We start from the raw sequence: 27,148 nt of genomic DNA on the forward strand, positions 1-27,148 counted from the left end.
TTATGATGAAAACTTCTAAGCCTTTGTGGAGAGTTGTTGTCAAAGAAAAACTAGTTTGGGGGGGCCTGAAAAGCTGTGTTTCAGCCTGTGTTACATGTCAGTAGCTCAACTCTGCTTCTTCCCTACTCCTGAAACTCAACTGATATTAAGTTAATATGAAGCAAAGTTTTCCTTCTCAGGGATCTGATATATCTCCTATCCTGAAACTAGCCTTATTTCCTTACCCAAATGCAACAGTTACTTACTAAAGTAAACATTCTTTCTCCTTTTTAATCTCTTGTAAAATCGTTCATGTGTCTAATTTGCTAATGAAGGTTTTCTCTTTTTCGTTTAGATATATCAGTGACAATGGTAAAGCATACTACTTGCTTCCATTGTACCAAATGTAGTGGCTATGGCTGCAGGAACTACTAAATAACAGGAGGAAAAAGCTTGCCCATGGAGGACCAAGTGGAGAACAATCCCACCTTTATTCAATTGTATTGGGAAGATTAGTCCTTCAGAATATTAGGAAAACAAGGTGTTACTTTATGCTACATAATTAAGAAGTTTGTATTTTTAATTTGGGAATTTATTGCTTTCTTTAAATTTGTATTATTAGTAATTTTTAAATTTTATATAATTTCACAAATAGATCATCTTTTTTAAATTAGAATCAATATACATTAAATGTTCGGTTACAATGGAAAGTAGCTCTCTCTCTCTCGTGTCTCGTAAATCTCATTTTTTTCATTTTAAAATTCAAACTCGAGGTCTAAAGATCGAGATACCTTTTCGGGATTGATTTTTTATATATTAAAACTTAAAATCAATAAGTATCTCTTTCTAAATTTTTTTTTTTAATTATCAATGTTATATTAACCCAATAGGCTTTCTGTTCAGCCCAATACGGCCCATAAAAGTCCAGAAATGGGCCAGTTACCCCAATACGGCCCATATAAAGCCCAGCCCAGCAATCCAACTGCAATTAATTAACCGTTAACATCAACTGTTGAGTTCAAACTCGAAATACCGTTAAAAAGACAAAAGTCAGTGCAAAGCAAAAAATATCTCCCTCTTTCTCTGTTTGGTTCCCGAGAAAAAAAAAAAAAACTCAGTCAAATTCAAAATCTTTCTCAGCAGCCAAACAGAGTCTGTTTTGTTTAAGATGTCTTTGATTCTAAACCACAGCGCCACTTCTTCCTTCTCTCGTTTCTCCAAAATCTCAAGCCTTAGAAATCGCCCGAGAACCAGCTATGGTAAGCTTAATATCAATTAGGAGCTTAATTTGTTATGATCAACGAGTTTTAAGCTCTAAAAACTATTTTATTTTTCATTTTTTTTCAGGTAGATATACGATGGCCATCAATAAGCCAACCGGAAAGAAGGATCTTTGCAAATATTTTGAATCTTTGAAAGTTCCTTCTATTATAAATACTATAGCAGGTAATCACTGTCCTTCTTTATAAAGGATTCTTTTTCAATTCAAAGAATTTTTTTTCTTAATTTTAGGTTATGATAGTGATTTGTACTGATTATTTGTTAATCTGCGAGTGACTTTATGAGTGATGATATTTTTTTCTCATTTTTTAATTTTTAATTTCTCTTATTTTTTTAGTGGCAAATTTGGTTGCAATTGACTCTGCAAAGGCTTTAAGTGAAGATAAAATCTTGGTGAGTTCAATTTTGATTGATCTAGTGGCTTCTATAGGTTTAATTGGTATTCTTTAGCATGCCATCTGATCTTAAGTATGTATTCCTAGTTATATATTCGTCGGATAATCTTAGGAAATAGTATTTTTTTTTCCTTCAAGGCAGGAAGGAGTTGCTTCTCTTTATATGTTGGCTGATGGAAGTCCTGGAGATTGGTTTGGAGGCCTACTATATTCAGCAGGCCAGCAGGCTAATGAAGCTGTTCAGGGCCAATTATCAGCTCTTAGTTTCACTAGGTTCTTTTTTGTGCTTTTCCCCTCTAAATGCTTTTCTATTTTTTGAGGTTGGCAGTCAGTATTATGTTAGTCGTTTTGATTTTGGCAGTTTGGCTGTTATTTTTGGGGCTGGTCTTGTAACAAGCCTTTCTCCTTGTACATTAAGTGTTCTGCCATTGACCATTGGTTATATTGGTAAGTGGTTAGCATTACTTTGCCTAAAGCTCAATGGATCTTTTAAAATGGTGCTGTTACTTTCTTGCATGTCCTGTCATGTTTGATGTTGATTTTCTGACTGATTGGAACCCTTCCAGGTGCATTTGGCTCTGGCAAGGGCAGAACTGAGGTAATAGCTTGCAATGCGATTCATCTTCTTTACTGCTTCTATAAGATTTTTCCATTGAACCTTTTGGCTCGTAGATGATCTAAAGGCCAACAGTTACATATCTTAGTTCAGGTTGAGTCCTCAGGAATGCTGATGCAGCGTGTTCTGTATTCTTTTTTACCTTTCATTTTCTGAAGTTTCTTACTCTAGCAAAGCATTTGCATCTTCTGAACTTGTCTCTTAGTTGTTAGTATAGCATGTGTATTATCTATCATGTCTATGTACCTCAATTCAATTGAAATATATATGGGTCCTCCCTCTCCTTATCTTTCATGCTTGAGACACACAAATGCAAGCGTGGGTGTAGAGAAAGAGTTTTTTCTCAAATAACTGAGGTTCTTTGTTGGTCAGATCGTTGTGAATTCTCTGGCTTTCTCATTAGGATTAGCGACTACACTAGCACTCCTGGGCATTGGAGCCTCCTTTGCTGGGAAGGCTTATGGACAAATAGGGCAGGGGTTGCCATTGGCTGCTTCTGGTTTGGCTGTTATTATGGGTCTTAATCTACTTGAGGTATTCAATCAAGCTGCTACTGTTGTTGTTTGATTTATGCATTTTTTTGGGGGTTAAATGTTACACGGAAAATATTTAACATTTGTCATCAATCATGTGGTTTCTCTAGTTTATGTGGAAGGAATTCTTACAATTTATTTATTTATTTTTATCTTCTACCAAAAGAGAAAAGACTTATAGAAGGGAGATTTCAGGTTTTTCTTTTCTTTTTAATCTTTTGGATATCCTGAAAAAAGTTATAAAGGAGAACCTGCCTCTGACAAAATCGGTTAATCACCAGTTCATACTTAGGATTGGTGCCATCTATTTCTTGGGGGGTTGGTGTGGGATGCTGCAAGTTAAGTGGTCATGGTCAGAACTACAAGTGTACAACTTTATGATGGCTTCTATTTTAATGTAGAACTGTTAACAGATTAGCAGGGTGTTATTAAATTATGTATCGGAGTTTGTTGTACTCAAGATACTTCTGATTTAAGTATTCTTCTTTTGCTGTGAACTACCATTACAGGTCATTGAATTACAACTTCCCTCTTTCTTTAACAATTTTGACCCTCGTGCTGCAGCTGCCAACTTCCCATCGGGTAATTAACTCAATTATTTTCCCCTACCTAACAAAAGTTAATTATATGAATGAATCTCTAAAAACACTTTTAAGGAGTAATTTTGAAATTTTTTATGTTTTAGGTGTGCAAGCATATTTAGCTGGGCTCACATTTGCATTAGCCGCCTCACCTTGCAGCACACCAGTGCTGGCCACGTTGTTGGGATACGTAGCCACATCCAAGGTAAACTGCATAAAAGATAAAGAGACTATGCAGCTGCTAAAGTGATTTCACCTTTACGTCTATAGAAGAAAGAAATCTGTCTTTGTTTGGCATAAACCTGATATGTATATGTACTGAGAACAGCTAGGGCAATACTAAATAATGTGTTACTACTGTATAACAACAGGATCCAATAATTGGAGGCAGCTTACTCTTGACATACACAACTGGCTATGTTGCTCCTCTACTTCTTGCTGCTTCTTTTGCCGGAGCATTGCAGGTATGCAATATATGTCCGTTTTGTTAATGGAGGACAAACATCGGTTGCCAGAACTACGTAAAATCATTGTCATAATTAATTTCTGCCACCTCACTCCATCTTTCATGGCTAATGTACTTCCTTAAATTGTTATTAACCAGAAATTCTACTAATCATTATATATGTACTGGCAGAGTCTGCTATCCTTGAGGAAGTTCTCAGCATGGATCAACCCAGTGAGGTACTCTCAAAAATGTTTCCTCCTTATTTTTGTTTCTCTAGTGTGCAACGGTCATCATCTTTGTTAAGTATTCCTTCTTTCATTTAAATTCCGGTAAACCTTATATCAGAGCTCATGTTGCTTGCTCTATTAGAGCAAAAGCTCTCTCCTATGCATCCATGTCGAAGTCAGCATCTGCCTCTTATGTGCTCAGTGTAATTGCTCTTAGATTCGCAGTATTCGCTAACCCTACATGTCCCTCACACATGGTTTAACTCTGATTTCTTTGGCAGCGGAGCACTTCTACTGGGTGGAGGTGTCTATACTTTCTTGGATAGGCTTTTCCCAGCCCACATGGCAATGTAAAAGGTTTATTCCCTCGTGATAGATATACTCCAAACAAACTGTAACACAAGAAACATAGACAAACACAAAAATCAATGCTAGAAAGTGTTTGCATTTCCTATTCTTTTACCTCTTGTACAAGTAATCCATTGACAAATGGACAATCATTTATTGGCATGAGGGCAACTGATCAGATAAGAAGATTGCTGAATCTTACTCCCTAGTTATTGAGGAAGATGACATCAGTGAACATAAACCAATATGTCAACTAACGAAAAGAAGGTAAGATTGCAACCTCACCATTAATAAATGCAGGCAGTTCCCTTTCTGACATAGGGGACCGTACCAAAATGCTAAACTTTTGAGGTATATATTTGCTCTGCCCTCAATTCCATAAATAGTAATGGGAAAGAAGTTAATTCTATAGCTTAACTTTATTCTAGCCTTCTGGGATCCTCCTAGATAGTTGACTATTTCATGACTTGGCTCTTTTTGGATAAACATTGACAGATATAGAAGTGTCCTTTTGAATGGCTTAGCCAAAGACTTTGTAGTTATAGACAAGTTAATCCTAGTGAGGTAGCAAAATGAACTCGAAAAGAATTCGAGTTCGAAATAAACTTGAAATGAATTAAATCGAAACAATTCGAACTCAGAATGACTAAAAGCAATGAAGGGAAAGGAAAGAGGAAAAGGAAGATATGATGAAATATAACCATATCAGCTTATCCACACTTTACCTTCTCTTCTCTTATCCTTTTTCCTTTCGGTGCACAATCGACGATCGTGTGGCAGTGCCCCCTTCCTGCACAGCTGTTCAGATACGAGCTGGGAGGTGAGACCATGTATTTCTTTTTTCTGAAATTAATTTGGGATTATGAAAATCATTATATTTACGGTCCAACATTTTGAAATAATATGAAGGGCAACACAACACCAAAACAATAGAATGAAATGATATAAAATTTTTATTTTTTTATTATATTTTATTTGGAATCATATAACTTGAGTAACCGACATTAATTAAACTTTTTTTATTATTTTATATTTATATAATATTAACATGACATTGAAGTGTTTAAATAAAAAATATTATATTATCATATCAATATATTACATCGTTATTTATTATGATATGTTAACATATGTTAATATCATATGATATAAAAATAATAATAATGTTTTTATTATTAACAATTGGACCGGCTGTTATCATTATAAAAACCTATTTAACTTCAAATAGAAATATAAAAAAACTTAATTTTTTTAAATTTTTTTAAATAATTCAAAAAAAATTTCAAATATTAAGTCAAAAAAGAACAATAATAATACTACACTTGTTATTTATTCTTAAAATAATTTCAGATATATATATTAATCAGCAAATCTCTTTAAGATCTAAATTTTTTCTGCATTTTAAATGCACATTGCCAATGCCATCACCGTTGGAAAATAATAATTTTAAACTAAAAAAACAAAAAACACTCTTTTTTTACAAGGCGGGGACTATTTACCCCTCTCAAAAAAAAAGGTAAAAGTAAAATAAAAAATAGATAATTTTACTGTAACCCTCTGAGTTTACTAAAATTCCTACTCTGCCCCTCTTCTAATCATCTCCTGATACTGATTCCAAGACTCCTGCCTCTGTAACCTCATTTCCTCGTTAAACTTCTTAATGAACGCTTCCACTCGGCGGTTCAAGTCGTCCTGACTCAGTGAGGGGTCTTTCTTGAGTTTCCCCGAGCCAGAAGACCGAGTCAGCGACGTTCCATTGGGGCGCTCGTTGAAGGTATCGGATTTCTTCACCGTGTGGGGCAGAGGAGGGGGAGGGGCATTTGGATCTTTCTGAGCCCGTTGTTCCCACGTGTCGGATTTCTTCAGGTGACGTGTTAACGGCATCGGACGGCCCTCCGTTATCGTCTTCCACGTCGACTCCAACGTGTCGTGCCGTTTCGGCTTCGACACCCTCAAGGCTTTCCCTGTAAATTAGCACCACCCATCAGTAAATTTACTGTTTTACGCTTATCGTATCAAGAGAAAAGGAAAAGAAATCCGGTAGAAAGGTGGGGGTAAGTTTGACTTTTCAGGTATGCACTTTAGCATTTCATTTTGAAATTCTCATGTGATAGAGGATTGAGAGTGTTTACCTTCCGAAGCCGCTTTCACAGCTTTCCGCTGGCCAAATCTCTTCGAAACCGGCGGCTTCTCCCCCGCTTTCTCATTCAACAAACTCATCACAAGCTCCATAGACTCACTCCTGGCCGGCGGTGGCGGCGGCAACGACATCACCACTTTAACCTGCTCCTCCTCCTCGTCACCACCGTCCACCACCACCGCTTCCTTACTCTCCTCCACAGTGCTCAAATCCTCCGCCACCACAACCCTTGCAGATGTATCACTTCCATAACTATACTCACTACTATACACTTCACTAGAAACCTTGACCGCCGGCAAAACTATCTCTGGCGAGGGACTTTGTTGAGTTTCCGCTTTGTGCTGGAGCTTGGAGGAGGCGACGATGGAGATGATGATGCAGTTGATGAGAAGGTAAAGATACGGAGGCCGAAGAAAAGAAAGTACCAAACTGTAAGTTGAAGGAATACCAGACGTTAACAGCTCTGAAACCAAGGGAAGCGAAACTTTAAAAAAGATGGCGACGGAAATGATACCGGTGGATATCAACGCCGTTTTGAGAGAAAGCATTGGTTTCGCCATTACTCGAACAGAAAAAGGATTCTCCAGAGGAAACTGTGAACGGAGGTGGAAGACGAAGGAAATTGAAAGTTGGTTGGCCTAGGAGGGTATTATATAGAGGGGAGTTGGGGTGGTTTTTGATGATGAAATTTGGACCGCTGGATTGGGGAGTTATTGTGGGACCCGTGGTTGCTACACGTATGTGAGATCGAGAGTTGTGAGGGGTGACACGTTGGCAAGCGGTGACATGGGCTTTTCATCCACGTGGTATGTGCATAGTTGACGTATTTGCTTTGATTTTAGTTTGGGTTGATATATATTTAATTTATTTTTATATATGTATTTTTGCCGTATTTGGTTTGATTTATTTTTAATATAAAGTTCGAGCTCAATATTTAATTATTTTTTTAAAAATAATAACGGTTAGGTTAAATTTTTAATTCTATTTTTAATTTAATAAAATTTAAAAAATATTCTATTTTTATTATTTTTATTTCGGCTTTTTCCATTACCATTTAGGTCAATATGCATGGTTTCGTACATCCCAAAATATGCCTATTGGATCGAATCCTTATCTTTTTAAAACAGATAATGTCTTGATTTTTCGAGAGTTTTCGTGCGCTACAACAAATTTAACTCACAACATTATCCTAAATTTAATTGTATTATATAAATTTTTAATCGTAATTATAGAGATTACATATACGTAAAAACTATATTATTCAATATTATTTTAAATGTGAAAAAAATGTAATTAAATATTTAAATAATTGTACATTTTTAAAAATAATTTAAAAAACTGCTTGAAGGTCAGAATCTCGAAAACAAGACAAAGTTCTTTTCATGTTGTAAACAAATACACAATATATAATTTTTCAGCATTAAGGGGGTGTGTTAATTCTGGATCCTGAAATACCGGCTGCCATGTGGGCTGTCCAGCCAGGGTGCATGGTGGTGCAACCCTTGACCGACCATGGCCTGACCGTAACAGTAATACAAGTTGACCAAACCACTACAGACAAGCCTTTTGTTTTTTAATTAATGTCTATAATATTTTTTTCACATTTTATGTATTGGGTAGCTTTTTGTGTCATGGATTTTATATAGTAAAAAATGAAATGAGTTTTGAGTATATAAGTATGGGTATTCTATCACTAATTAAATATGTTTTTTGGATTGAAAACGTGTATCCGTAATTTATAAGTTTATTTAAGTTTTATTTTCAAAGCTTAAGACTACAGTAGAGTTAGATTTAAGTTTTGACCCGTGACATTTTGTTGCATATAATTACAATTATATATCTATCTTAAATCACAATTCAAACTATAACAATTTTATTTTTTTCAATATAAAAAACTATTCAAGATAAAAATTTAAGATTTTTTCACGTAAGATTTTAAAGAGAATTTCGATAAAAATATATGTTCCTCGAAACAATTCTTCTAATAAAACAAGATACGTAGATAATTTTAAAGATAATATCAAAATATATATTTCTAATTTTTATTGTAAATGTAATGCATATAAATTTCATCTATATAAGATTCATACATATAAACATATAAATTTAAATAAATAATTAACTTTAGATCCATTTGGACATTATTTTAATGTGCAAATATATTTATTTTTATAAAATAATTATTTTCAATTATTCTAGTGCAAGACAGTAACCAAAATCGCCCAGTAGCTTGTGACCGTCTTCACCGACGTGCACATGTCTCCATGTGCTTGTCATTTTTTTTTTCCCTTCCATATGATTATCAATACCAACATCGTTTACCACACCAATTCATTCATTTACTACCATATTTTGTCATCGCATACTCCCAGTCACGTACTCCTAACACAATTATATACAGGTATAATATTTTAAAATGTCTCTAAATTATATAAAAAAATTAAATAAATTTTTTATTTTTTTATTATATTCAATTAAATTTATATATTTTTATATTAGATCATATATTTTTTTATAATTAACGGATTAATTAATTAATTAATTATTGATCAAAATATTACTTATTTTTTTATATCACGTGGTGTCGTGGATTGTGACAATACCACATGAATATATCGTCATACTAAATTAATATACTATGCAATCATCCACGGAACCAAAAGGGTGCCGGGTTAGATAATTTTTATATAATTAACGAGTTAGTTGATTAATTATTGATCAAAATGTTACTTATTTTTTTATATTGCATGATATTGTGAATTATAAAATTATCACATGAACTTATTATCATACTAAATCAGTATACTATGCAATTATCGATGAAATCAAACAAGTGACGAGTGCTAACGACTGTCTTTAATTTTTATTTTTTTATTAATATATATAACTCAATATATATAATATAATTATTTTTAGAATCATCTTTTCGTCATTCTGTATGTGAAATTCTAAATTGATAATCATTGTTAATGCGATGAGAACACACTTGAACTTGACCCAACAAGAAGGAAGTGTTGTTTCCCAACACGAAATGAGCTTTTTAGTATGACAAGAAAGCAAGAGGGAGTTGTCAAAGGCTTGGGCTAGAGTCAAGCGAGACGGTGAACAACTTGCTTGAAAAATGGACGCCATCTTTGTGTTTATGTGGTGTGCGTGAACCTTTCAAGCAATATTGCCTGTTAAACATTTGCAATTGATTAGACTGTGATTTCAGGGTGTTTTTTGGAAGCATGTGAAAAAAATATTATATAACAAATGAATGGAAAAATATTTGCTGCACTGAGATTTTGGTTTTATTTAAAAAAAAAAAATAAAAGATTCATAATATATTTTTTTTGGACCTTTATCAACATTTATTTTTTTCAAAATAATTTCTTTTTAAGGAATTGTTCAGATTTAGTAACCTAATTATATATAACAATTATACACGATTAATGCATCAAACATTAATATCAAATCAAATTCAGAATCGATTTTATAAATTTATATTTTCACGCGTAATAAAATTATAAACTCGAGTTTTGACACGAAAAAAATGTGATAGTAGATTAGCTAATAGGTTGCAACATGTGAGAAACCTAAGTGGGGAAATCCAATAGGCAAGAAACTTCCCGTAAAGGATGCACGTGAAGAGGCAGCTCAAGACATGGAAGACTTTGCTATTGTGTTATGAGCTGGAACAAGTTTGACTGGTTAAGCCCACAAAGCAGAAGTGAAGCGTTCCCCATTATAACAGGACCCAGAAATGATAAAACAATTACGTCGCGATTACCAAATGATGGCACCGCCCAAGGATGGCGTGATCGACACATGGCAGCCATCAGGTTCGTGAGCAGGGCAGACTGTTATCATGCTGCTGCTGCTGCTGCTGCTGCCATAGCAGCTAGCTGCTGAGTTTGTCCGGACCCTCCGAACAACCCCTGTTTTTGTGGTTTAGTGCAAATGGTTTTTGCAGGTCTAAAGATGCTGTGCCTAATTTGGGGTTTGGAAAAGTCAGCAATTTGCAGGAATGGGCGTGGCCATCTCCATCCTAACACCAGGGATGGGAGGTGATTGGTCAGGAAATGGACACTTGCTTCATTTGCGACTCCTCCAGTAGCTTCCTACTCTTTTTTCTTTTTTTTGTCTTTTTAAGAAAGGGAAATGGGAATGAACCTTCAAGTGGACACGAATCCTTTGAAACCAATGTCATGCTCTATTTCAAATAAAAAAAAAAAAAAACTCTCTCCCACCAAATTTATTTTTTGTGAAATTTAAAATGTTTTTGAAAATTAATAAAATAATAAAATAAAATATTTTAAAAAATTCTTAAAAAAATAAAAATTTTAAATAAATTTTTATTTTTATTACGTTCAGTTTAGTTTTTATACATTTACTTTTAAATTCAATAAGTTTTTATAACTAACGGTTAATTATATGTTGTTAGTCAAAACATTACTTATCATTTTATGTAAGGTGATGCCAATGTGGTAATTTTTTTTTAAAAGTATGATATTTTTTTATCCTCTACATATAACTAATGACAATTAACTGTTAGTCATGAGAACTTATTTGATCTAAAATAAAAACGTAAAAATTTAATTAAATGTAATAAAAATATAAGAATTAATTTTAAAGTATTATGTCAAAAAAAATGTGACAATATATATCTTAGTTTTTTTAAAAAAATAATTGTGACAGAATGAATAAGGCATGGTAATAATTATGCTACTAAACCCTAAACTCTTGTTTCTAAAATATATAAATTGATTCATTTGCAAATCAATTAACAAATGTAATAACTAATTGACTACAGAAGTTAGACCACTTGTGTTTTGGGCTCAAAAGTCTGGTGGGCTACACATCCAAGCCAGCTGACCATTGGGTTTGGCCCATGGTCCATCTTAATCCAATTTCCATGCCTTAATTCCACCTTCATGCATCTTCCAAAAGTCAAAGATGGTTAAAGTGAATATTTGATATGCAATGTTTGAGGAGGAATGACTAATCAAATTAAATCTAAACTCAACTTTTATTAATGCTTGGCATAAATCTACTCATACAAATGAAGTCATCACTCAAATATGGAGGAAAAAAAAAAAAAAACTGAAAACTGCATCTACAAATAGTTTACAATCCCCGCTCTCTCCCCCCCCTCCCTGGTAGAGGTGAAAATACCCTTCCAAAGCTCTAAGTTTCCCCTGTAAAATAACTATTTTTGGTATAGTATGACAAAGCCAGCAATCATCATCACCCCGCCCCAGCCAACCTCAGTGTTTTGTGAACATCCCTTGTGTCAATGACGAAAAATCATAATCCTGTCCTGATTGTGAAGAATTCGCTGATGAAACTGTGGAAGCCGATTGGGGCATGCTTGTTGCTCCGCTGGTCACTACACCGTTTGTCGGGGTTACTTGCCCCATTGCATAAAAGCTGCAAGAAAGACACAGCAAAAAGGTTGGGACTTGGGAGGAGGGAGCAACTTATGCGTAAAACTTGTAATCTATCCGATAGTTATTTATGAGAACACATCAGTGGCACGGGACAGGATTCTCAGAATAGAATTAGAAACTTTTTACTGTATTAAAAACCACATGGAGAATGAAAGAGTACTGCATAATCAACCCAAAACTCAGGGCAAAATAAACATAACTACAGGAAAAATTCGCAGTCAGAGACATAAATGAACTTTAACAAAACCAAGAATAAAGAGATTAAATATGTACCTGGATGGTGGATATGCGACAGAGTTTCCCAATTGTTGTGTCTGTCCCATTGTCATAGTCTAATGCAGCAGGAAAAAGAAATGCAAAAATGAGAAACTTGCTAGATATAATTCTTAAAATGCACTAATATTGCAACTATACTGAGGAGTCTACCTGCATAAGTTTCTGCAGATCAGCCTGCCCGGCAACTGGCATCATCATTCCAGGGATTTGATAGCCGATGTTTGGCCAAGTTTGAGTGGGTATGCTTGAGCCGTTGGATGCAGGCTGTTGAGTATTTCCAGGAGCGGATTTAGCTGCAGCAGCCATGAGAAGAGACTGTTGCTGTGCTAGCATAGCTAGTTGCTGTGCAGGCTGTTGAGTATTTCCAGGAGCAGATTTAGCTGCAGCAGCCATGAGAAGAGACTGTTGCTGTGCTAGCATAGCTAGTTGCTGTGCAGGCAGTTGAGTATTTCCAGGAGCAGATTTAGCAGCAGCAGCCATGAGAAGAGACTGCTGCTGTGATAGCATAGATAGTTGCTGTTGATGCATCGCAAAAGGTGAAACCATATTGGACTGTAATCAATTGAAACCATGATATCAATCATGTAACACCCACCAAAAAAAAGGTCATGCACAAATGCATACTGATGTTTCTCAAGAAACATGTGACAATGTAAGGAATGATCTGATTAGCTCCAACCAGCAAATGAGTAAGTAATATAAGTTTTACATCAAGGGTTTCTAAGACACAAGTAAATAATGTTGAAGACATACCTTTTCAAAAAGGCTCATAATATCATTTTTCACATCTTTTTGGGGCTTCTCTGGGACTTGGTTGGTAGTAAATGGAGGTGAATCATTAAACAAATCCTCAATCCCAGTAGCCGACTGGGAATTACTCTCAGCAGCTTTTGGTGGAGCAGTTTTGTTAGTTGTCGAAGCTTCTCCAGCAGCTGCAAATTAATATGCATCAAAATCAATGACAATAATAAAATGCTACAACCATAACTCTCAATTCCTAAGTGGCTGGCACTTGGTAGAAAGCATGTTAACAAGATCATAAAAATAAAATGCAAGATGATCCCAATAAACAAAAATTTCAGGTAAATTTTAAGACATACACTGGAAACCTGCCCAATTATTATCATCAGTAGAATCTGCCTCTGCACCATTTTCACTTGGGCCATCATCCATTGAGAGCATGTCAAAAAGGTCTGTAGCGTAACAGACTTTAGGGGGTGTGACAGTGGGAGCAGTCTCTACAGCTGGCTTTGTTGCCTCACCTGGTGCAACAACTGGTTCAGGCTTCTGGATGGGTGTAACCTGCTCATTGATCAGCAAATTCTGTGTTATAAAAAAGAAAATTTTTTTGAAAACAAATAAGAGAGGTGAACTACTGGAAAGAAATACTATACTGAGAGAAGCAAGAAAGCAAGTTGAACCATGCACAAAACAACTTCACGACCTTAGTTCTAATTGACAGTTTTTTTGCAACTTTAGCAAGCGACAAGCCTTCTTTTCTCATAGCATTTTCCTCATACTTTTTAATTCTAATGCTATAGCCTTCAGGTTGTTCACATCTAAAGCAAATAACCAGCAAAAGCAACTTAGTACCTGCTCAGGTCCCTTGGGAGGAACAGGAAGACTAACTCTTGTTGCAGGAAGGCTTTCTTTTCTGCTAGATGCTTGAATGTTCCTCCTTTCCTCAAATGAATTCTCAGAATTACTAATATGCCCATGCCCACTTTTTTCTATAGGTCTCTGCCAATGAGGAGCCCTTTCATCCGACCCTCTAGGTGGTGATTGGGATTTTCCATCTCTAGGAACCCATCTCTTTTCCTCATACCTATTAGAATATACAACAACCATCAGAACAATACAAGAAAACTTTGAACTAAAACTGAATACCAAAAAATAATTAATAGCGGATCATGGAAAACTCTACGAGACATACTTTGCACGAATGAAGTTCTCAATCCCAACTCTATCGTAATTAGGGGGTAACTCAGCTTCCCAGTAACTGTTTGCCTTCTCATTTCCCATTGCTGCATAACAAGGCAAGTCATTGTCATATTTTGTAGGCTCTTCTCCATCTTAACATAAAACCACTATCAATCAGAATAATACAAATTCTTGACCTAATAAAAGCTTACATTGAATAAAAGCAACCTGCTCAGGGAGCCATGTGTCCAGGGTAGCAGATCTAACCTGCAGCAAGAGCCAGTAAGATGCATAAATGCACTTGTAAAAACTAAACTGTGTTCAATCATAAAACCACATGTTAACAAGGCTGGAATGGGTAACATTGCAGAGGATAAGACACGATCAAGAACTATCAGGTGAAAATTTTTAGCATAACAGTTGAAATTGGAGACAATTAAATGACTGCAGCATCACCAAAACAAGAGCAGTCCCAACACCTGAGTGAGCCAAATATATAACCATATTTCTAAAGAGCTTTAGAATTAGTCTGTTGTGACAAAAAGACAGCTTATCACTTCAATCAGTAAATCCCTAACCTTTATAATCCTTTGAAGTCTTAAGACATTATCATTGAAAATTGACTGGGCACCAATCTAATTGCACTTATGACAAACCAAGCGACAAACCAAAATGTATATGTAGTTGATGTACGGAAGTTGAGACAGTGCCAGCAACTCAATGAGCTTTCTGATTCAGGAAGACAAAGTATTCATTCCAGAGATAAGAAAATCACCTTTGATATGTGTACCCCAAGACTTCTGTGGATCCCAGAACATTGCATGCATATAAAGATACCTAAATTCACACTTGCCCATCTCGGACCTCTGCAGAGAAATGAGGCAATTATTAGCATCTATGATAATAATGAACAACATCACTTCCGATTCATGACAAAATTCACAAAAACATCTATGTGTTAAGACAATTTCTATTTTAGGTACTCAGTTATTTGCTATTACGATATCCACATCATCTCTCTTGATTTTTCTTGTTACATACTTGGATTTGCAGTCAGCACATTCTCTATTCTCTGGCAATTTAAGAAGACCTTCAAGAATCTGCATACAAGCGAGGCGAAACAATAAGAACTTTAATCAAAATAAAAGATTGGCCAAACATCAAAACTGGCAGCATTTGATACATGCAAAAACCAAAATCTTTGATTAAATGAGTCTGTCATACCATATAGACCTTCATAATAGATTAACATACATGCACAAGAACCAACAATTCATGGAGAACATATACATAAACAAAGAATATGAAGAAATTTAATACCCTCCACAACCAAATTCATACACCTTGATGCCACACAGGAAGATTTGTGTAAAATTGCTCCTACGTCCAAAATTAACCTTTCAAAAGTTTTGCATCTATGAATAAATCAATCACAACCAGCAGTATACTGTGTACATCACTGCCTTCAATCCGCAAAATCGAAAAATATATTTGAAACAAAATTGATTGAGGAAAACCGAGTTTAGATCTCCCAAAATAGCAAAATATAATATATGATGCTATTTGAAATGAAATTTTTAGCTGAGCAAATTACATTAATCTCAATCAAATATACCAACTTGATCTATCTGAACCGATCTTAATCCGATAATAATTTTAACATAATCACCGTTCATTCATACAAAAATAAAAAGCCCTAAATCAGCTCATATTTGCTATTCGACATTCGATTCGATCATATCCATCAAAAAAAACGAAAACTTAAATCCAATAACCAACAAATTAAAAAATCAAGTGAAAAGCAACAAAAAAGTTATGTAAAAAATACAGATCAAATCAATCAAAGTCAAAACACAAAGGAAGCCTTGAAATGGGATAAAATTCGGAATTAGGAATAAAAAAAAAGGTCAAAAAGGTAAATTTAGGATTACCTTTCGGTGTTTCGCATTGAGCTCCTTGGAAACATTAGCCTTCTCGTTCATGTTTGATAAATGAAAATAAAAAATTACAGAGAGAGAGACCAAGACGGCGACGACGACAACGACGAAGAAGAAGAAGAAGAAGAAGAAGAAGAAGAAAGGGTAATTTCGAAAGAAAGCCAAGGTCAATTCGGTCTTTTCACGCCCTCTTCCACCCTTCTTTCCCTCTCTCCTTCCGTTCTCTCTCTCTCTCTCTCTCTCTCTCTCTCTCTCTCTCTCTCTGATTTTTATGCGACTCGAAAGAAAAAGAAGAGAAAATAAATAAATAAATAAATAAGAAAAAACAAAAAGAGAGAGAGAGAGAGAGAGAGAGAAATTGCAATACGAGTCTCCGCTCCTTGACCTTTTTATTTAATTTTTTTTGCTTAATTTTCTTTTTCGGGGGAATTTCAGGTTTCAGCCCCTATATTTTCTCCCTGCTTCTCACACGCGTGTGAAAAACTCGTTGATCTGCGGAGTTTTTCTTTACCGGTTAGCTCGCACGTGTGAAAGGTTCCAATCACCTGCGATGAATTCTGCCTGAGTTCTGTCTTTTCGAAACCCATGATTGAATTTCATCGAAACGCGTGGCACTTCGAATTTTGTCATTGGAGCATTTTTGGGATTGACAACAATGAAAACAAAATGGATTTACCCTTTTTTTTAATTAAATAGATTTACCATTAGTATAATTTCTATACAAATAGTAGAGCTTTATTAGATAATTCTAATTATGAAAAATAGTGTTATTATCCAAATAATAGTAGTGGAATAGTTCAAACTCAAAGGGTGGTTGAGATTTTAGTAGATTATAGATTTCAATCATGATACTTATCTTGTAAAAAGAAAAAAAATCCAATATTAAATTAGAAATAATAAAGAAAAATTAATAGATTAACAAATAGTATTGGGTTTGGTGGGTTTGTTAGATTACAATTAGTTTGGAAAATTACTTTCTAGTTTGGTAGGCATGGGTGTTTAGTAATTTTGAAGTTGTCAAATATTCTTCAAGCATCATAAGTTCCATTGGATATTATTTCTTGCTTTGGTTTGTTTGATTAAGTTTCTAATAACGAGTATTTTAATTCTCAAAATTAAATTTTATCTGAAATTACATCAAGTATTAATTTTATTATTGATAACTTACACGTATTTATTTATTATTGTATAAAATCGTTTTAATCAAATTTAATAAGTCGACTTGTTCTCATTCCTAAACATATAACTTTTAGGATTGATTAAATTACAATTAGTTTAGAAAATTATTATAAATGATGACAGTGTCAAATATCTCCCAAACACCATAAGTTTTATTGGGTGTTGTTTATTGCTTTACTTTGTTTGATTAAGTTTTGAATAATGGGTATTTTAATCTTTAAAGTTAAATCTTATTCAAAATTATCTTGAGTATTAATTTTATTATTCATAATTTACTCATATCCATTTAATATTATATAAAATCGTTTTAATCAAATTTAATCAAATCGAATATTGGATTAAAATCAGCCGATTATCATTCCTAAACATATAACTTTTAGGATAGGTTGATTTCATAGATTACAATTAGTTTAAAAAATTATTATAGTTTATGAAATTGTTAAATATTGAGGTGGCCATGTGAAATCCACATGGCTAGACCTTTAGCTTCCATTATTTTATTTTTGTAAGTATGCCTTAAAGAAAGATTTAACTATTCCATTGAGTTGTCTTAGAGCCTGTTTAGCATTGATTTTTTCTAACTTAAAAGTTATTATGAAGTTTTTTTGAAAAATAATAGTTTTTAAAATTAAGTTAAAGTTGTTTGGTAAATTTCTTTTTATAAGTTATAATTTTTGTTAAAATTATCATAGAATATATTTTTTTAAGAGGGTAATATTGTAATTATTTTTAATAAATGAGGATATTTTTCAAAACAAAAATAAAAATTTTCTTATATTTTTAAAAGATGAGAAGAAAAAGCTCCTAATTGGAGTTTTTTTTTTAAGTTCTTTTTTTTTTTTAATTTTGTTCTTAAAAAAAAACTGTTTCTAAGAACTTATCAAAAAATTATGTTTGGCCTGACTTTTACTTTTAAGAGGTAAATAAGCTGAAAAAAAGCTATGCTAAACATGCATTAAATTATGCATTCTCTTTTCTTTTTTTTTTTGTATAAACAAAAAGATTTAAAAAATAGTATTTATTTGTTTGTTAATTACAATAATATTACCATTTCTTTGCTGCATAGTTCAATCTAATCATTTGCTCATAGATTCCTTGGATGATTGCTTCCATTTGTGACTGTTTTGTCTTATTATTATAGTGTTTTCTTCTTCATAATTCCCTTTTTTATGAGTAAATTATACTTAAATTAACTTCATGGAGTGAAAATTTGAGTAAAATAATATATAAGTTGTCCTATTATATTTGTTTTTTTTTGTTGATTTTTTATCAAATAAATCTAATTTAAACCATTATTTTGAAATATATAATATAGTATTAAAATTTTAAAAAAATGTTTTGAAAAAATTGTTTGATTAAAAAAATTAATAAAAAAAATAAAAAATTAATAAGTTGAGATGGAAGGACTTGGCATTGGTGCACTTCTCTCCAATTAAAAGCCAAGCAAAAGAGTAGAAATGTTGCATAGATTCCAACCAATTTATATTAGCATATATTTTCACATGAAGATTATGAAAAATATAGGAAAAATTTATTTATTTTGAACATCCAATGAATATATTACATAATCGTAAATAAATAAAAAATACTTAAAGTTATACATAAATTTATATTATTGCTATATAAGTACTTCCATTATGAATTTCACATTAATGAAATATGGAACGAGTTTTGGATTTATAAATAAAGTTTTTCTTTCACTCGGTAAACATATTTTTTGGATTAAAAATATAAATCGTAACAAGTGATATCAAAACTTATTGAATTATTTACTAGTTGAGGAAACTTGAACCAAAATATATATTTTTTGAGTTGAAAATGTGGGGCCATGATTGTTATCTTTGTTAAATTATTTTATGGATTTAGTTGAGATAATTAAATTTATAATTGCACTCGAGTATTTTATTTATTGGTTAATGTATAATCTTTTTGTTTACAAGAACAGGGTTTAAATATTCTTTTTCTTAAATCTAAAAAAAAAAGCCCATTTTTCCAACAAAACGCTGCGTTTTGTTTATTTGGGTAGGCGTAGGCCTCTAGTTCCAACAAACGCTGCGTTTTGTTTATTTAAGCAGGCGAAGGCTATTTCTCCCGGTCGTTATTCGTATGCCCCCTCTTCAAATCTGCCCACTGTCGAGTGTCCTCTGCAACTGTAAGTCTCCCTTTTTCTATCAATTTTTTTATGTTAAATCCTTGCTATTGTATAGATTTTTCAATGATTTAATTTCAACTCTATTTGCATATCAAATCAAAATAATTTCATGAGTTATTCCTCCCGATTAGGTCTACTTATTAAGTATTAGACATGAATTTGGAGTTATATTTTTCCCAGAAAAATTTGATTAATTTTTTTCAATATTAAAGGAGAATTCATAATCCGACGTCTATGGAATTGGGTACTGTAAAATTTTTGTTTTTTTATTGGTTGTTTATGTTATGACCCGAAGTTGATTTTTGAGGCTTGTTGGTTTGTTTAGTTCTCGTACTTCATGGGAAGTTTCGAACAATTTAAGGGAAGCGGTGCTGTTATGGATCAAAGTATGGAGGAAAGTGGAGGTACTCAGCCCAGAGTTCAATGGAAGCCAATGGGGTATGAAGAGAAGTCCGCGGCGGTTCATGAAGAAATGAAAAGAATGAATCGGCTTCCTGCGACTAGTACTTATGTTACTCACCGCTTGCGGGTTCTTAATAAAATTCTTCAACTTTTGTCCATTCAGGTAATCAAATTTTTGCTGGCTTGGATTTGATTTTCATTTTTGTAGTATCAATGCTTAAGGAGTAACATTGACTTGGGAAGTTGCATGAGAGTTTGGTTGAGGATTTGATGCTTAATGCTTTTCTTTTTTTGGTTTATGCTAGAGAACTGCTTCACAGGAAGAGGAGTTGGAGTTGCTATTTGCTGGGCTGTCTCTGTGAACTGGCTTGTCTAGGCAATGGTAAATTTTTGAACTTGGTTTTGTCTTTGGCAATAAGGATGATCTTTGTACTTTGTTTTAAGATGATTAACTACTAGCTATGTTGATTTTTTGAGGTGGGGTTGAGATAAGCTTCCTGTTGATCCACATGGTGTAATGCTCATTACATCTTATAATGCATCACACTCTGCTGAAATGGTTACATGCATCATAACATGCTGTAAGCTACCAATAAGTCCTTCCACTAGTATAGGGCATTAAGATGAACTAAATACTCATGCCAATGGTTGCTACAATCTGTGAAATTCTTGTTAATTTCTGTTTAAAAGTGTTAAATATCTCTTTTGCAGGTTGATTAACATCCTGGCAAAATGCCCAACCAAGGATCTCTGTCTCTGGATGAACGTGGCTCAAATGTTGTATATTGTGTAAAGTAGAGGGAATCTCTGATAGTCTAATGTCTAACGCTTTTGTGGATATCTCTTGTAACCATCTAATGACGTGCTTTTTGTGTGGATATGTCTTGTTAATTATCTTAAAAAAAGACATGCTTTTTGGTATGTTTGGTTAGAGAAGAGGCTTTCTTGCCTAGTTTTGTTACATAATCATCTGGGCAAACCAGAAACCTGATGTATGTGTTAAAGACTAATGATATCAGAAATCTTTGGTTCTAGATTTGTGTTTGTGTTATCATTTTTCATCTTAGGCTCTTTGTTCTTGGAATTTCCTTCTTTAGGCTGGAACCTGGATGAGAGCTCTGATGAGGGGAATTTCCCTTCATGGCAAGACAGGTATACTTGCAGTTTTTCTCTAAATTGTACTAATGTTACAATGAGGAGGTGAATTCCACAATGATTCCCCCACCATTTATTTTCTTTCTTTTGCAAAAATGAGCATCTGATTGTTCAATTCCCTTTTACTAAGCCATTTATGCTTTAGAATTTGTGCATCCAATGCTAGAGCATTATGGGTGGACTTAAAGCCAGGAAATGGGATGTTAGAAGCACTGATGGATGCATGGGGTTCCTACGGGCAATGGATGCTGAATGTGGTGATGGGTGGTTGAAATATGTGTTGAATGTGTAGCTGTGAAAAAGGAGAGTCGTTAACACACCATTTGAATGTGGAAGAAGCATGCAAGTGATTGTTTGTTCTTTGTCACATGCTTGCTCTTTGATGTTGTGTTCTAACTTTTAATTTTTAATACTGCAATCATGATTTTCAAGTTCAAGCAAAGGATTAATGGTTGAAAGAGTGGGGTCAAGATTGAGTGTTTGTAAGGATTTGTCTAACAGCAAGTTGGCTGATAATTCTAGGAGACTGATATTTTCATTTTCAACCATTTTCCATTTACATGTATAACTCTAACCTTTTTATTTTGAGCTTATCTTTAGTTTATGGATGAGTGGTAATGTTCGGGCTAACATGATAGCAAGAATAAATACGGCAAAGTAACTAAAAATAATGAATAAAAAATGAAAAAGATGTGGATCATATTATTTGCGTACCTTATACTTATTTCCACTTGGAGACTGAGAAAGGGAATCGAACCTTTTCAATTAAAGCAACAGCTCAGGTATGAACATGTCAGTTGTACAAAGAAGACTACTGCTGCTAGTCTACTACCAAGAATATAATAATGACAAATAATAATCATAATTTAAGACCACTTTCCTTCTACTTGCACTGAATCTGCTTCACTGTTCTTGACTCTCATTGCTGCACAAGAGAAAAGAACGGAAAGCAGAAAGGAAATGGGTATATGGGACTTCATTTCTTGGTCAACTGACTCAATCAAGGGCCTTTGGCAGAGCTCTTATGATCATAGTCGCGCAGCGATCACCAAGGTCGACAGTGTAAGAGTTGATGCTGTGGAAAAGGTGAGCCAGCACTTGTCTGATCCTGAAACCCGGTCAAAAATATCCAGGGTAGCAACCGATGTTGCCATGAATGCTACCATCGAGGGCCTCAAAGTCATCCCTGGTAATGAATACTTCTTTGCATGTATATGTTTGTACTATCATTCATTATGGGGTTGTTTAATTCTGATATTTGCAGCTAATGCATTGTTGATCACTCATATTTTGCTAGTTTTTGTATGCTTTGTTAACTCATTAATCTTGATTCTGATGCTGCTGTTTACATACTTTGAAGCTTAGCCATGGTGCATGGTTTTGTTTTTGCATTTTTATCTTCTATCTTAGGGTTTTTAGATTCAAATTGCAATTATTCTCACTTCCTGTTGATTCCCTCCTGCTTACCATACATAATTAGATAATGCACTTCACTTGTTTTTTATGCATCTCTCTAGCAGCTATGGTGATCTGTGAAAATTCAAAGTGTATGAAGATGATGTACTTTTGCTCCTAGCCTTGCATAATTGGCATTTTGGCATTTTGATACCTTTGCAGGTGCATTTCCAACTTATAAAATTGTCTCGGAATCATTACATGATGACAAGAAGTCAATGAATGAGAACAAGTCCAAGGAACAGGAAGAAGGTTTGAAGGCATTGCAAGCGACAGTAAGCAGACTGGAGAAAGAAGTCAGTGATCTGCGTGAGCAAGCAGGGATCCAACAGCATGCTGTTGAGACAAAGCCTCAAAACACAAACTCGGCTGATCCGAAACCAAAGATATGATTCCAGTCTTCATGATGAAGGAATTCATCAGTAGCCATCTTTTGTGGATGATTTAAAAGTTCCTGGTGTCAAGGTCTTAGGAGAATCCTGATTAGAAAGAATATCAAGTATGATCGGCACAATAATTGATCTTTTGTGTGAAATTTTTCTTGTTTCCGACATGTTTGTTTAGTTACAAGGCAATCTTCAAGTCAGGGTGAACTCTGTCGAGGATGAAAATATTTGTGAATGTACTAATGCCTTCATGGCATAAAGTTTACGGTTTAATCAGAACATTAAAGCAACTTTTCCAGATTTCCTCAACTCTTATCGCTTTTCCTGAATGTAGAGATAGTGATTAATCAATGGCTGAGTTAACCTTTATTCTGGGTTATGAAAAAGCAAAGTGCAAGGAAGTGATGCTTCCTTCTTGCTTGGAAACATAAAAACATGATTATTAATAGATATTCATTTGTATTTTGTTTTCTAAAGGAAGCCAACCAATTGGTTACATTGTGCAATCAATGACCTTCAATTCGATAAGATAGAGTTTTTGTTGGGGGATAAACCAGAATCTATATTTGTTAGATTGTTGGATCAACACTGCTACTCATCTATGTTACAAGTTATTAGCTCATCATTGTGTAATGATAAATTTTCCCTTAAATAATTTGCAGCATGGTAAACAAAGAGAGGATAGAAGGGGGGAGGTACGAGGAAGGAATTTTAGATGATTGGTACTTTATGTAAAGGCTGTCTTTGCCTTCTGTTAAGAAGAAGCATGGTGGTAATAACTAAAGTACTAAACAGTTTCAACCTCATGATCCTTTGGTTTTCTAATTGCATGCTTTTCTTTCTCATGCATGTTGCATCTGATACCTTGCCTCAATGATTTTTTACTTTGCTACATGCTTCGCTTTCCTTATAAAAGAAGCAAAGCTTTTAGCAGGAATCTTCAAATACCTTTTCATTTCTGCTCTCATTCACAATTGCTGTTTGTTATCTTCTTGGCTTTTCTGTTGTTTCTCTCTTCAAGGCAGTTTGGTTTACTCTTAGCCACGAACGGCAGGTAAATACCCTTCTTCTAAATCATTGCTTGAATGCAGGTTTACGTATTTATCCATGGAGATAAGTTCTACTCCATTTGTTCTATATGTTCTTGTTGACTTCTTTTCTTTTATCTTTAGGAGTTCTGTTTTTACATGATATTCTCTAATACAACTACTTTTCGTAGCTATGAAGATGCTGATAATTGTGTGCTGGAGATCAGTAGGACTTTTCTAATTCATTAGAACAAACCTGATAATCCTCTTCTAGTTGTGCTATTTGGAATTAAATGACATTTCATTCGCAATAGATTTGATTCAATGTAACTTAATGCATGGAATGAAACTTGATTATCATGCTAGTAGTAAGGATTGTTTTTCTTTTCAGGTAATACCGGATATGCATAACCCTCCAAATCCAGGCTAATTTTCTGAAAGCCTTTCTTTTCAGTTTGCCTGCAGCAGTTGCTAATTAACCCATAGTATAATGACAATTAGTAGAGTTTCTTGATTGGCAGACATTGACAAAGCATTTTAATGTTTTAACTGCATACACATAATGCAGAATCATGGGTACAGAGATGTAGACATTGTGATGTACTCTAGTCTCTTCCATTGTCATAATCTTTTTAATCATTTTTTCTGTATCTGATCAACTTACAGTCATGTATCATTACCTCCATGACTAGAATTTTTTAACTGGAATTTCTAAAGATTGTTCGTAAACATAAATATTTAGAAATAACCAACTAAAGATAGAGTTTGTTTGTATTAGTACATCTTTACCAGTTCTGGAAAGCTGCATTCTGAGCTACTATTTGCTTACTAGTGCATTTCAGGTATTCTTCAGTTACTCGCCTATGGCTTTGTTCTACCCAGTTTTTGGAAGTCTGAAGATAATCTTTGGCCCTTTTGAACAATGTTTGAACTGTAAAAAAAATTTTGAGAAAAATATGAAGATGATGAAACGACTGTCGGAAGAGTTAGACAGTCTTAAGGAAGATATTGAACTGAGAATAAGTGCAGAGTGTCATGCTGGGACAATGCAAACAGAGGAAGTCAAAAACTGGCTAGAGGATGTCCAGAGGATCAAAAGTGAAACTGAAGTCATCGAACAGAAGGCGGGAGATAAGAAATTCCTCTCAGGTGCATTCCTAGGAAAGAAGGTTGAGGTTAAGGTTGTGGAACTCAAGGCATTTCTTAAGAAAGGTAAAACCTTTCTTGGCTTGGTAAAGTATTTCAGGTACATTATTATTGGTGGTGGAGTTGCAGCAGGATATGCAGCTAGGGAGTTTGATAGGCAGGGCCTTAAGCCAGGGGAGTTGGCAATTATTTCCAAAGAGGCTGTGGCTCCTTATGAACGTCCTGCACTGAGCAAGGGATATCTAAATCCTAAGGGAGCTGCAAGACTGCCTGAGTTCCATGTCTGTGTTGGAAGTGGAGGAGAGAGATTGCTTCCTGGGTGGTATAAAGAAAAAGGAATTCAATTGTTCCTTAGTACAGAAATAGTGAAAGTAAATCTTGGTTCTAGGACTCTGATAAGTGCTGCGGGAGAAACCTTTAAGTATCAGACTTTGATAATTGCAACTGGTTCCACAGTAATAAGGTTGACAGATTTCAAGATAGAAGGAGCTGATGCCAAGAACATCTTCTACCTGAGAGAACTTGAAGATGCTGATGAACTTGCAGAATCAATGAAAGCAAAGAAGAATGGAAAGGCTGTGATTGTTGGAGGAGGATACATTGGTCTTGAAGTTGGAGCAGCTATGAGAATCAACAATTTTGATGTCAGCATGATTTACCCTGAACCTTGGTGCATGCCTCGGCTTTTCACACCAGCTATAGCTGCTTTTTATGAAAGTTATTATGCAAATAAAGGAATCAAAATTATCAAGGGAACAGTGGCAGTTGGCTTCAACGCTAATCCCAATGGAGAGGTGACAGGAGTGAAACTTAACAATGGCAGGGTGCTTGAAGCTGACATTGTTGTTGTTGGTGTTGGGGCAAGACCCCTTACCACATTGTTCAAAGGGCAGGTTGAAGAGGAGAAAGGTGGAATCAAAACCGATAAATTCTTCAAGACAAGCATGCCTGGTGTGTATGCTGTGGGAGATGTGGCTGCCTTCCCAATTAAACTGTATAATGAGGTGAGGAGAGTTGAGCATGTTGACCATGCCCGCAAATCTGCTGAGCAGGCTGTCAAGGCTATCAAGGCAAGTGAAACAGGGAAAGAAATCGAAGAGTATGATTACCTTCCATACTTTTACTCTCGTTCCTTTAACCTGTCATGGCAGTTCTATGGAGACAATGTTGGTGACACTGTGCTATTCGGAGACAACAATCCATCATCACCAAAGCCTAAGTTTGGGTCTTTCTGGATCAAAGATGGAAAGGTGGTAGGAGCTTTCCTAGAGGGTGGAACCCCTGAAGAGAACAAGGCTATGGCAAAAATTGCTAGGCTCCAACCTCGAGTTGAGAACGTAGATCAACTGAAAAAGGAAGGTCTTGCCTTTGCCAGTAAGATTTAAAAATGTTTTCGTTGTAAATGGGACAAATTCATGTGTGTTTTGGGCCTCTAATTGACCTGTATATGCAACTAATGACTTGTATTTGCATTGCTTGTTTAATATTATGCAACTTTCTGTATATGGGACCAACATTCATTCCCTTGCGGCTTAACAAGCATTTAAGCTAAATGTCTGCCAGTGCCAGTCTGTGCCTGAACAAACAAAATAAGAGATAATAGTAGGTCCTCGACTGTCGACAGGGTTTCATCTTTAAGAATAACAACATATTTTTCTTCTATTCATAGTGGAGATAACCAAAAGATATAAAGAAAGAGAAAAAAGAATGAAAGAAAGAAAAGAACCTGCACATTGATATAGATTTTCTAGAATATATGGTGTTAATGATAAATATCTGCACAGGAAGGCTTGAGAACTGAACGATGTTCTTGTACAAAGAATTTCCATCTTTCCTCATTGTGGACATAAGATGGTTCTTACATTTTGTGGATGATAATGTTCAACAGGCTGGGCAGTTTGCAATTTGTGCCATAACTTCAGATGTGTGTGTGTGTGTATTTCGAACTTAAGAAACTAAGTGAAAATAATTATGCTTCACAAAAATGGAGAAGACAAGAGAAGAGCCAGAAATAACAAAATGAGAGTAATTATGCCACTACAAAAAAACCTTGTATTTCCAACAGATTTGAAACGAATTTGCAACGGATTTCCAACGGAGTATAGTTAAAATTTTTAATTGCTTGTTCCGAC

At 34.5% G+C, this 27,148-nt stretch overlaps 6 protein-coding genes across 8 annotated transcripts; 4 read left to right on the forward strand and 2 right to left on the reverse strand.

Moving 5' to 3' along the window:
- Positions 1-345: 345 nt before the first annotated feature.
- CCDA (cytochrome c biogenesis protein family) lies at positions 346-4,517 on the forward strand. The gene is made up of 12 exons (XM_007021206.3): positions 346-1,238; positions 1,327-1,425; positions 1,598-1,653; positions 1,798-1,928; positions 2,017-2,102; positions 2,222-2,253; positions 2,644-2,805; positions 3,314-3,386; positions 3,490-3,590; positions 3,757-3,849; positions 4,023-4,069; positions 4,342-4,517. Exons 1-12 carry the CDS (start codon positions 1,148-1,150, stop codon positions 4,412-4,414), a joined length of 1,044 nt encoding a protein of 347 aa, XP_007021268.3. The 5' UTR covers positions 346-1,147; the 3' UTR covers positions 4,415-4,517.
- Positions 4,518-5,838: 1,321 nt separating this feature from the next.
- Positions 5,839-7,174, reverse strand: LOC18593823 (cotton fiber-like protein (DUF761)). The gene is made up of 2 exons (XM_007021208.3): positions 6,541-7,174; positions 5,839-6,372 (listed from the first exon to the last, which is right to left on the reverse strand). Exons 1-2 carry the CDS (start codon positions 7,106-7,108, stop codon positions 5,984-5,986), a joined length of 957 nt encoding a protein of 318 aa, XP_007021270.2. The 5' UTR covers positions 7,109-7,174; the 3' UTR covers positions 5,839-5,983.
- A 4,358-nt stretch (positions 7,175-11,532) lies between these two features.
- Positions 11,533-16,413, reverse strand: AGD5 (ARF-GAP domain 5). The gene is made up of 11 exons (XM_018125030.2): positions 16,108-16,413; positions 15,218-15,276; positions 14,952-15,042; positions 14,389-14,443; positions 14,190-14,280; positions 13,850-14,081; positions 13,357-13,558; positions 13,010-13,188; positions 12,407-12,808; positions 12,254-12,312; positions 11,533-11,960 (listed from the first exon to the last, which is right to left on the reverse strand). The coding sequence occupies exons 1-11, from the start codon at positions 16,156-16,158 to the stop codon at positions 11,798-11,800; spliced, it is 1,584 nt and encodes a 527-aa protein (XP_017980519.2). The 5' UTR covers positions 16,159-16,413; the 3' UTR covers positions 11,533-11,797.
- A 2,941-nt stretch (positions 16,414-19,354) lies between these two features.
- LOC18593826 (uncharacterized) lies at positions 19,355-20,880 on the forward strand. Of its 2 annotated transcripts, XR_016027620.1 has the most exons (5): positions 19,355-19,444; positions 19,770-20,009; positions 20,152-20,228; positions 20,324-20,427; positions 20,558-20,880. XR_016027620.1 is itself a non-coding variant. In XM_018125061.2 (4 exons), the coding sequence occupies exons 2-3, from the start codon at positions 19,782-19,784 to the stop codon at positions 20,206-20,208; spliced, it is 285 nt and encodes a 94-aa protein (XP_017980550.1). In that variant the 5' UTR covers positions 19,355-19,444; positions 19,770-19,781; the 3' UTR covers positions 20,209-20,228; positions 20,558-20,880. The 2 variants fall into 2 exon arrangements, 1 of the variants encoding a protein (XP_017980550.1); XM_018125061.2 differs by lacking the exon at positions 20,324-20,427.
- A 956-nt stretch (positions 20,881-21,836) lies between these two features.
- Positions 21,837-23,142, forward strand: LOC18593827 (uncharacterized). The gene is made up of 2 exons (XM_007021214.3): positions 21,837-22,190; positions 22,619-23,142. Exons 1-2 carry the CDS (start codon positions 21,962-21,964, stop codon positions 22,846-22,848), a joined length of 459 nt encoding a protein of 152 aa, XP_007021276.3. The 5' UTR covers positions 21,837-21,961; the 3' UTR covers positions 22,849-23,142.
- Positions 23,143-23,729: 587 nt separating this feature from the next.
- Positions 23,730-26,519, forward strand: LOC18593828 (monodehydroascorbate reductase, seedling isozyme-like). Of its 2 annotated transcripts, none has more exons than XM_018125024.2 (2): positions 23,730-23,896; positions 24,703-26,519. In XM_018125024.2, exons 1-2 carry the CDS (start codon positions 23,736-23,738, stop codon positions 26,399-26,401), a joined length of 1,860 nt encoding a protein of 619 aa, XP_017980513.2. In that variant the 5' UTR covers positions 23,730-23,735; the 3' UTR covers positions 26,402-26,519. The 2 variants fall into 2 exon arrangements, with proteins under 2 accessions (XP_017980513.2, XP_017980514.2); XM_018125025.2 differs by having other exon boundaries at positions 23,807-23,896; positions 24,713-26,519.
- The last annotated feature ends 629 nt before the right edge of the window (positions 26,520-27,148 follow it).

Source organism: Theobroma cacao, chromosome 7 (assembly GCF_053813885.1).
Source record: "Theobroma cacao isolate CCN51 chromosome 7, ASM5381388v1, whole genome shotgun sequence".
In the NCBI taxonomy this organism is placed as follows: Eukaryota; Viridiplantae; Streptophyta; class Magnoliopsida; order Malvales; family Malvaceae; genus Theobroma; species Theobroma cacao.

What these genes read in the sequence shown, in the direction of transcription:
- LOC18593826 (XM_018125061.2), top strand. Translation starts at nt 19,782, where the DNA reads ATGGGAAGTTTCGAACAATTTAAGGGAAGCGGTGCTGTTATGGATCAA. An exon ending in TTCAACTTTTGTCCATTCAG is followed by an intron (nt 20,010 to 20,151) that starts GTAATCAAATTT and finishes GGTTTATGCTAG; the next exon opens with AGAACTGCTTCACAGGAAGA.
- LOC18593828 (XM_018125024.2), top strand. Translation starts at nt 23,736, where the DNA reads ATGCTTCGCTTTCCTTATAAAAGAAGCAAAGCTTTTAGCAGGAATCTT. An exon ending in CTCTTAGCCACGAACGGCAG is followed by an intron (nt 23,897 to 24,702) that starts GTAAATACCCTT and finishes TTTGCTTACTAG; the next exon opens with TGCATTTCAGGTATTCTTCA.
- LOC18593827 (XM_007021214.3), top strand. Translation starts at nt 21,962, where the DNA reads ATGGGTATATGGGACTTCATTTCTTGGTCAACTGACTCAATCAAGGGC. An exon ending in GGGCCTCAAAGTCATCCCTG is followed by an intron (nt 22,191 to 22,618) that starts GTAATGAATACT and finishes ATACCTTTGCAG; the next exon opens with GTGCATTTCCAACTTATAAA.
- CCDA (XM_007021206.3), top strand. Translation starts at nt 1,148, where the DNA reads ATGTCTTTGATTCTAAACCACAGCGCCACTTCTTCCTTCTCTCGTTTC. An exon ending in TCGCCCGAGAACCAGCTATG is followed by an intron (nt 1,239 to 1,326) that starts GTAAGCTTAATA and finishes ATTTTTTTTCAG; the next exon opens with GTAGATATACGATGGCCATC. An exon ending in CTTTTGCCGGAGCATTGCAG is followed by an intron (nt 3,850 to 4,022) that starts GTATGCAATATA and finishes ATGTACTGGCAG; the next exon opens with AGTCTGCTATCCTTGAGGAA.
- LOC18593823 (XM_007021208.3), bottom strand. Translation starts at nt 7,108, where the DNA reads ATGGCGAAACCAATGCTTTCTCTCAAAACGGCGTTGATATCCACCGGT. An exon ending in TGTGAAAGCGGCTTCGGAAG is followed by an intron (nt 6,373 to 6,540) that starts GTAAACACTCTC and finishes GCTAATTTACAG; the next exon opens with GGAAAGCCTTGAGGGTGTCG.
- AGD5 (XM_018125030.2), bottom strand. Translation starts at nt 16,158, where the DNA reads ATGAACGAGAAGGCTAATGTTTCCAAGGAGCTCAATGCGAAACACCGA. An exon ending in TCAATGCGAAACACCGAAAG is followed by an intron (nt 15,277 to 16,107) that starts GTAATCCTAAAT and finishes GCTTGTATGCAG; the next exon opens with ATTCTTGAAGGTCTTCTTAA. An exon ending in TTATGAGCCTTTTTGAAAAG is followed by an intron (nt 12,809 to 13,009) that starts GTATGTCTTCAA and finishes AATTGATTACAG; the next exon opens with TCCAATATGGTTTCACCTTT.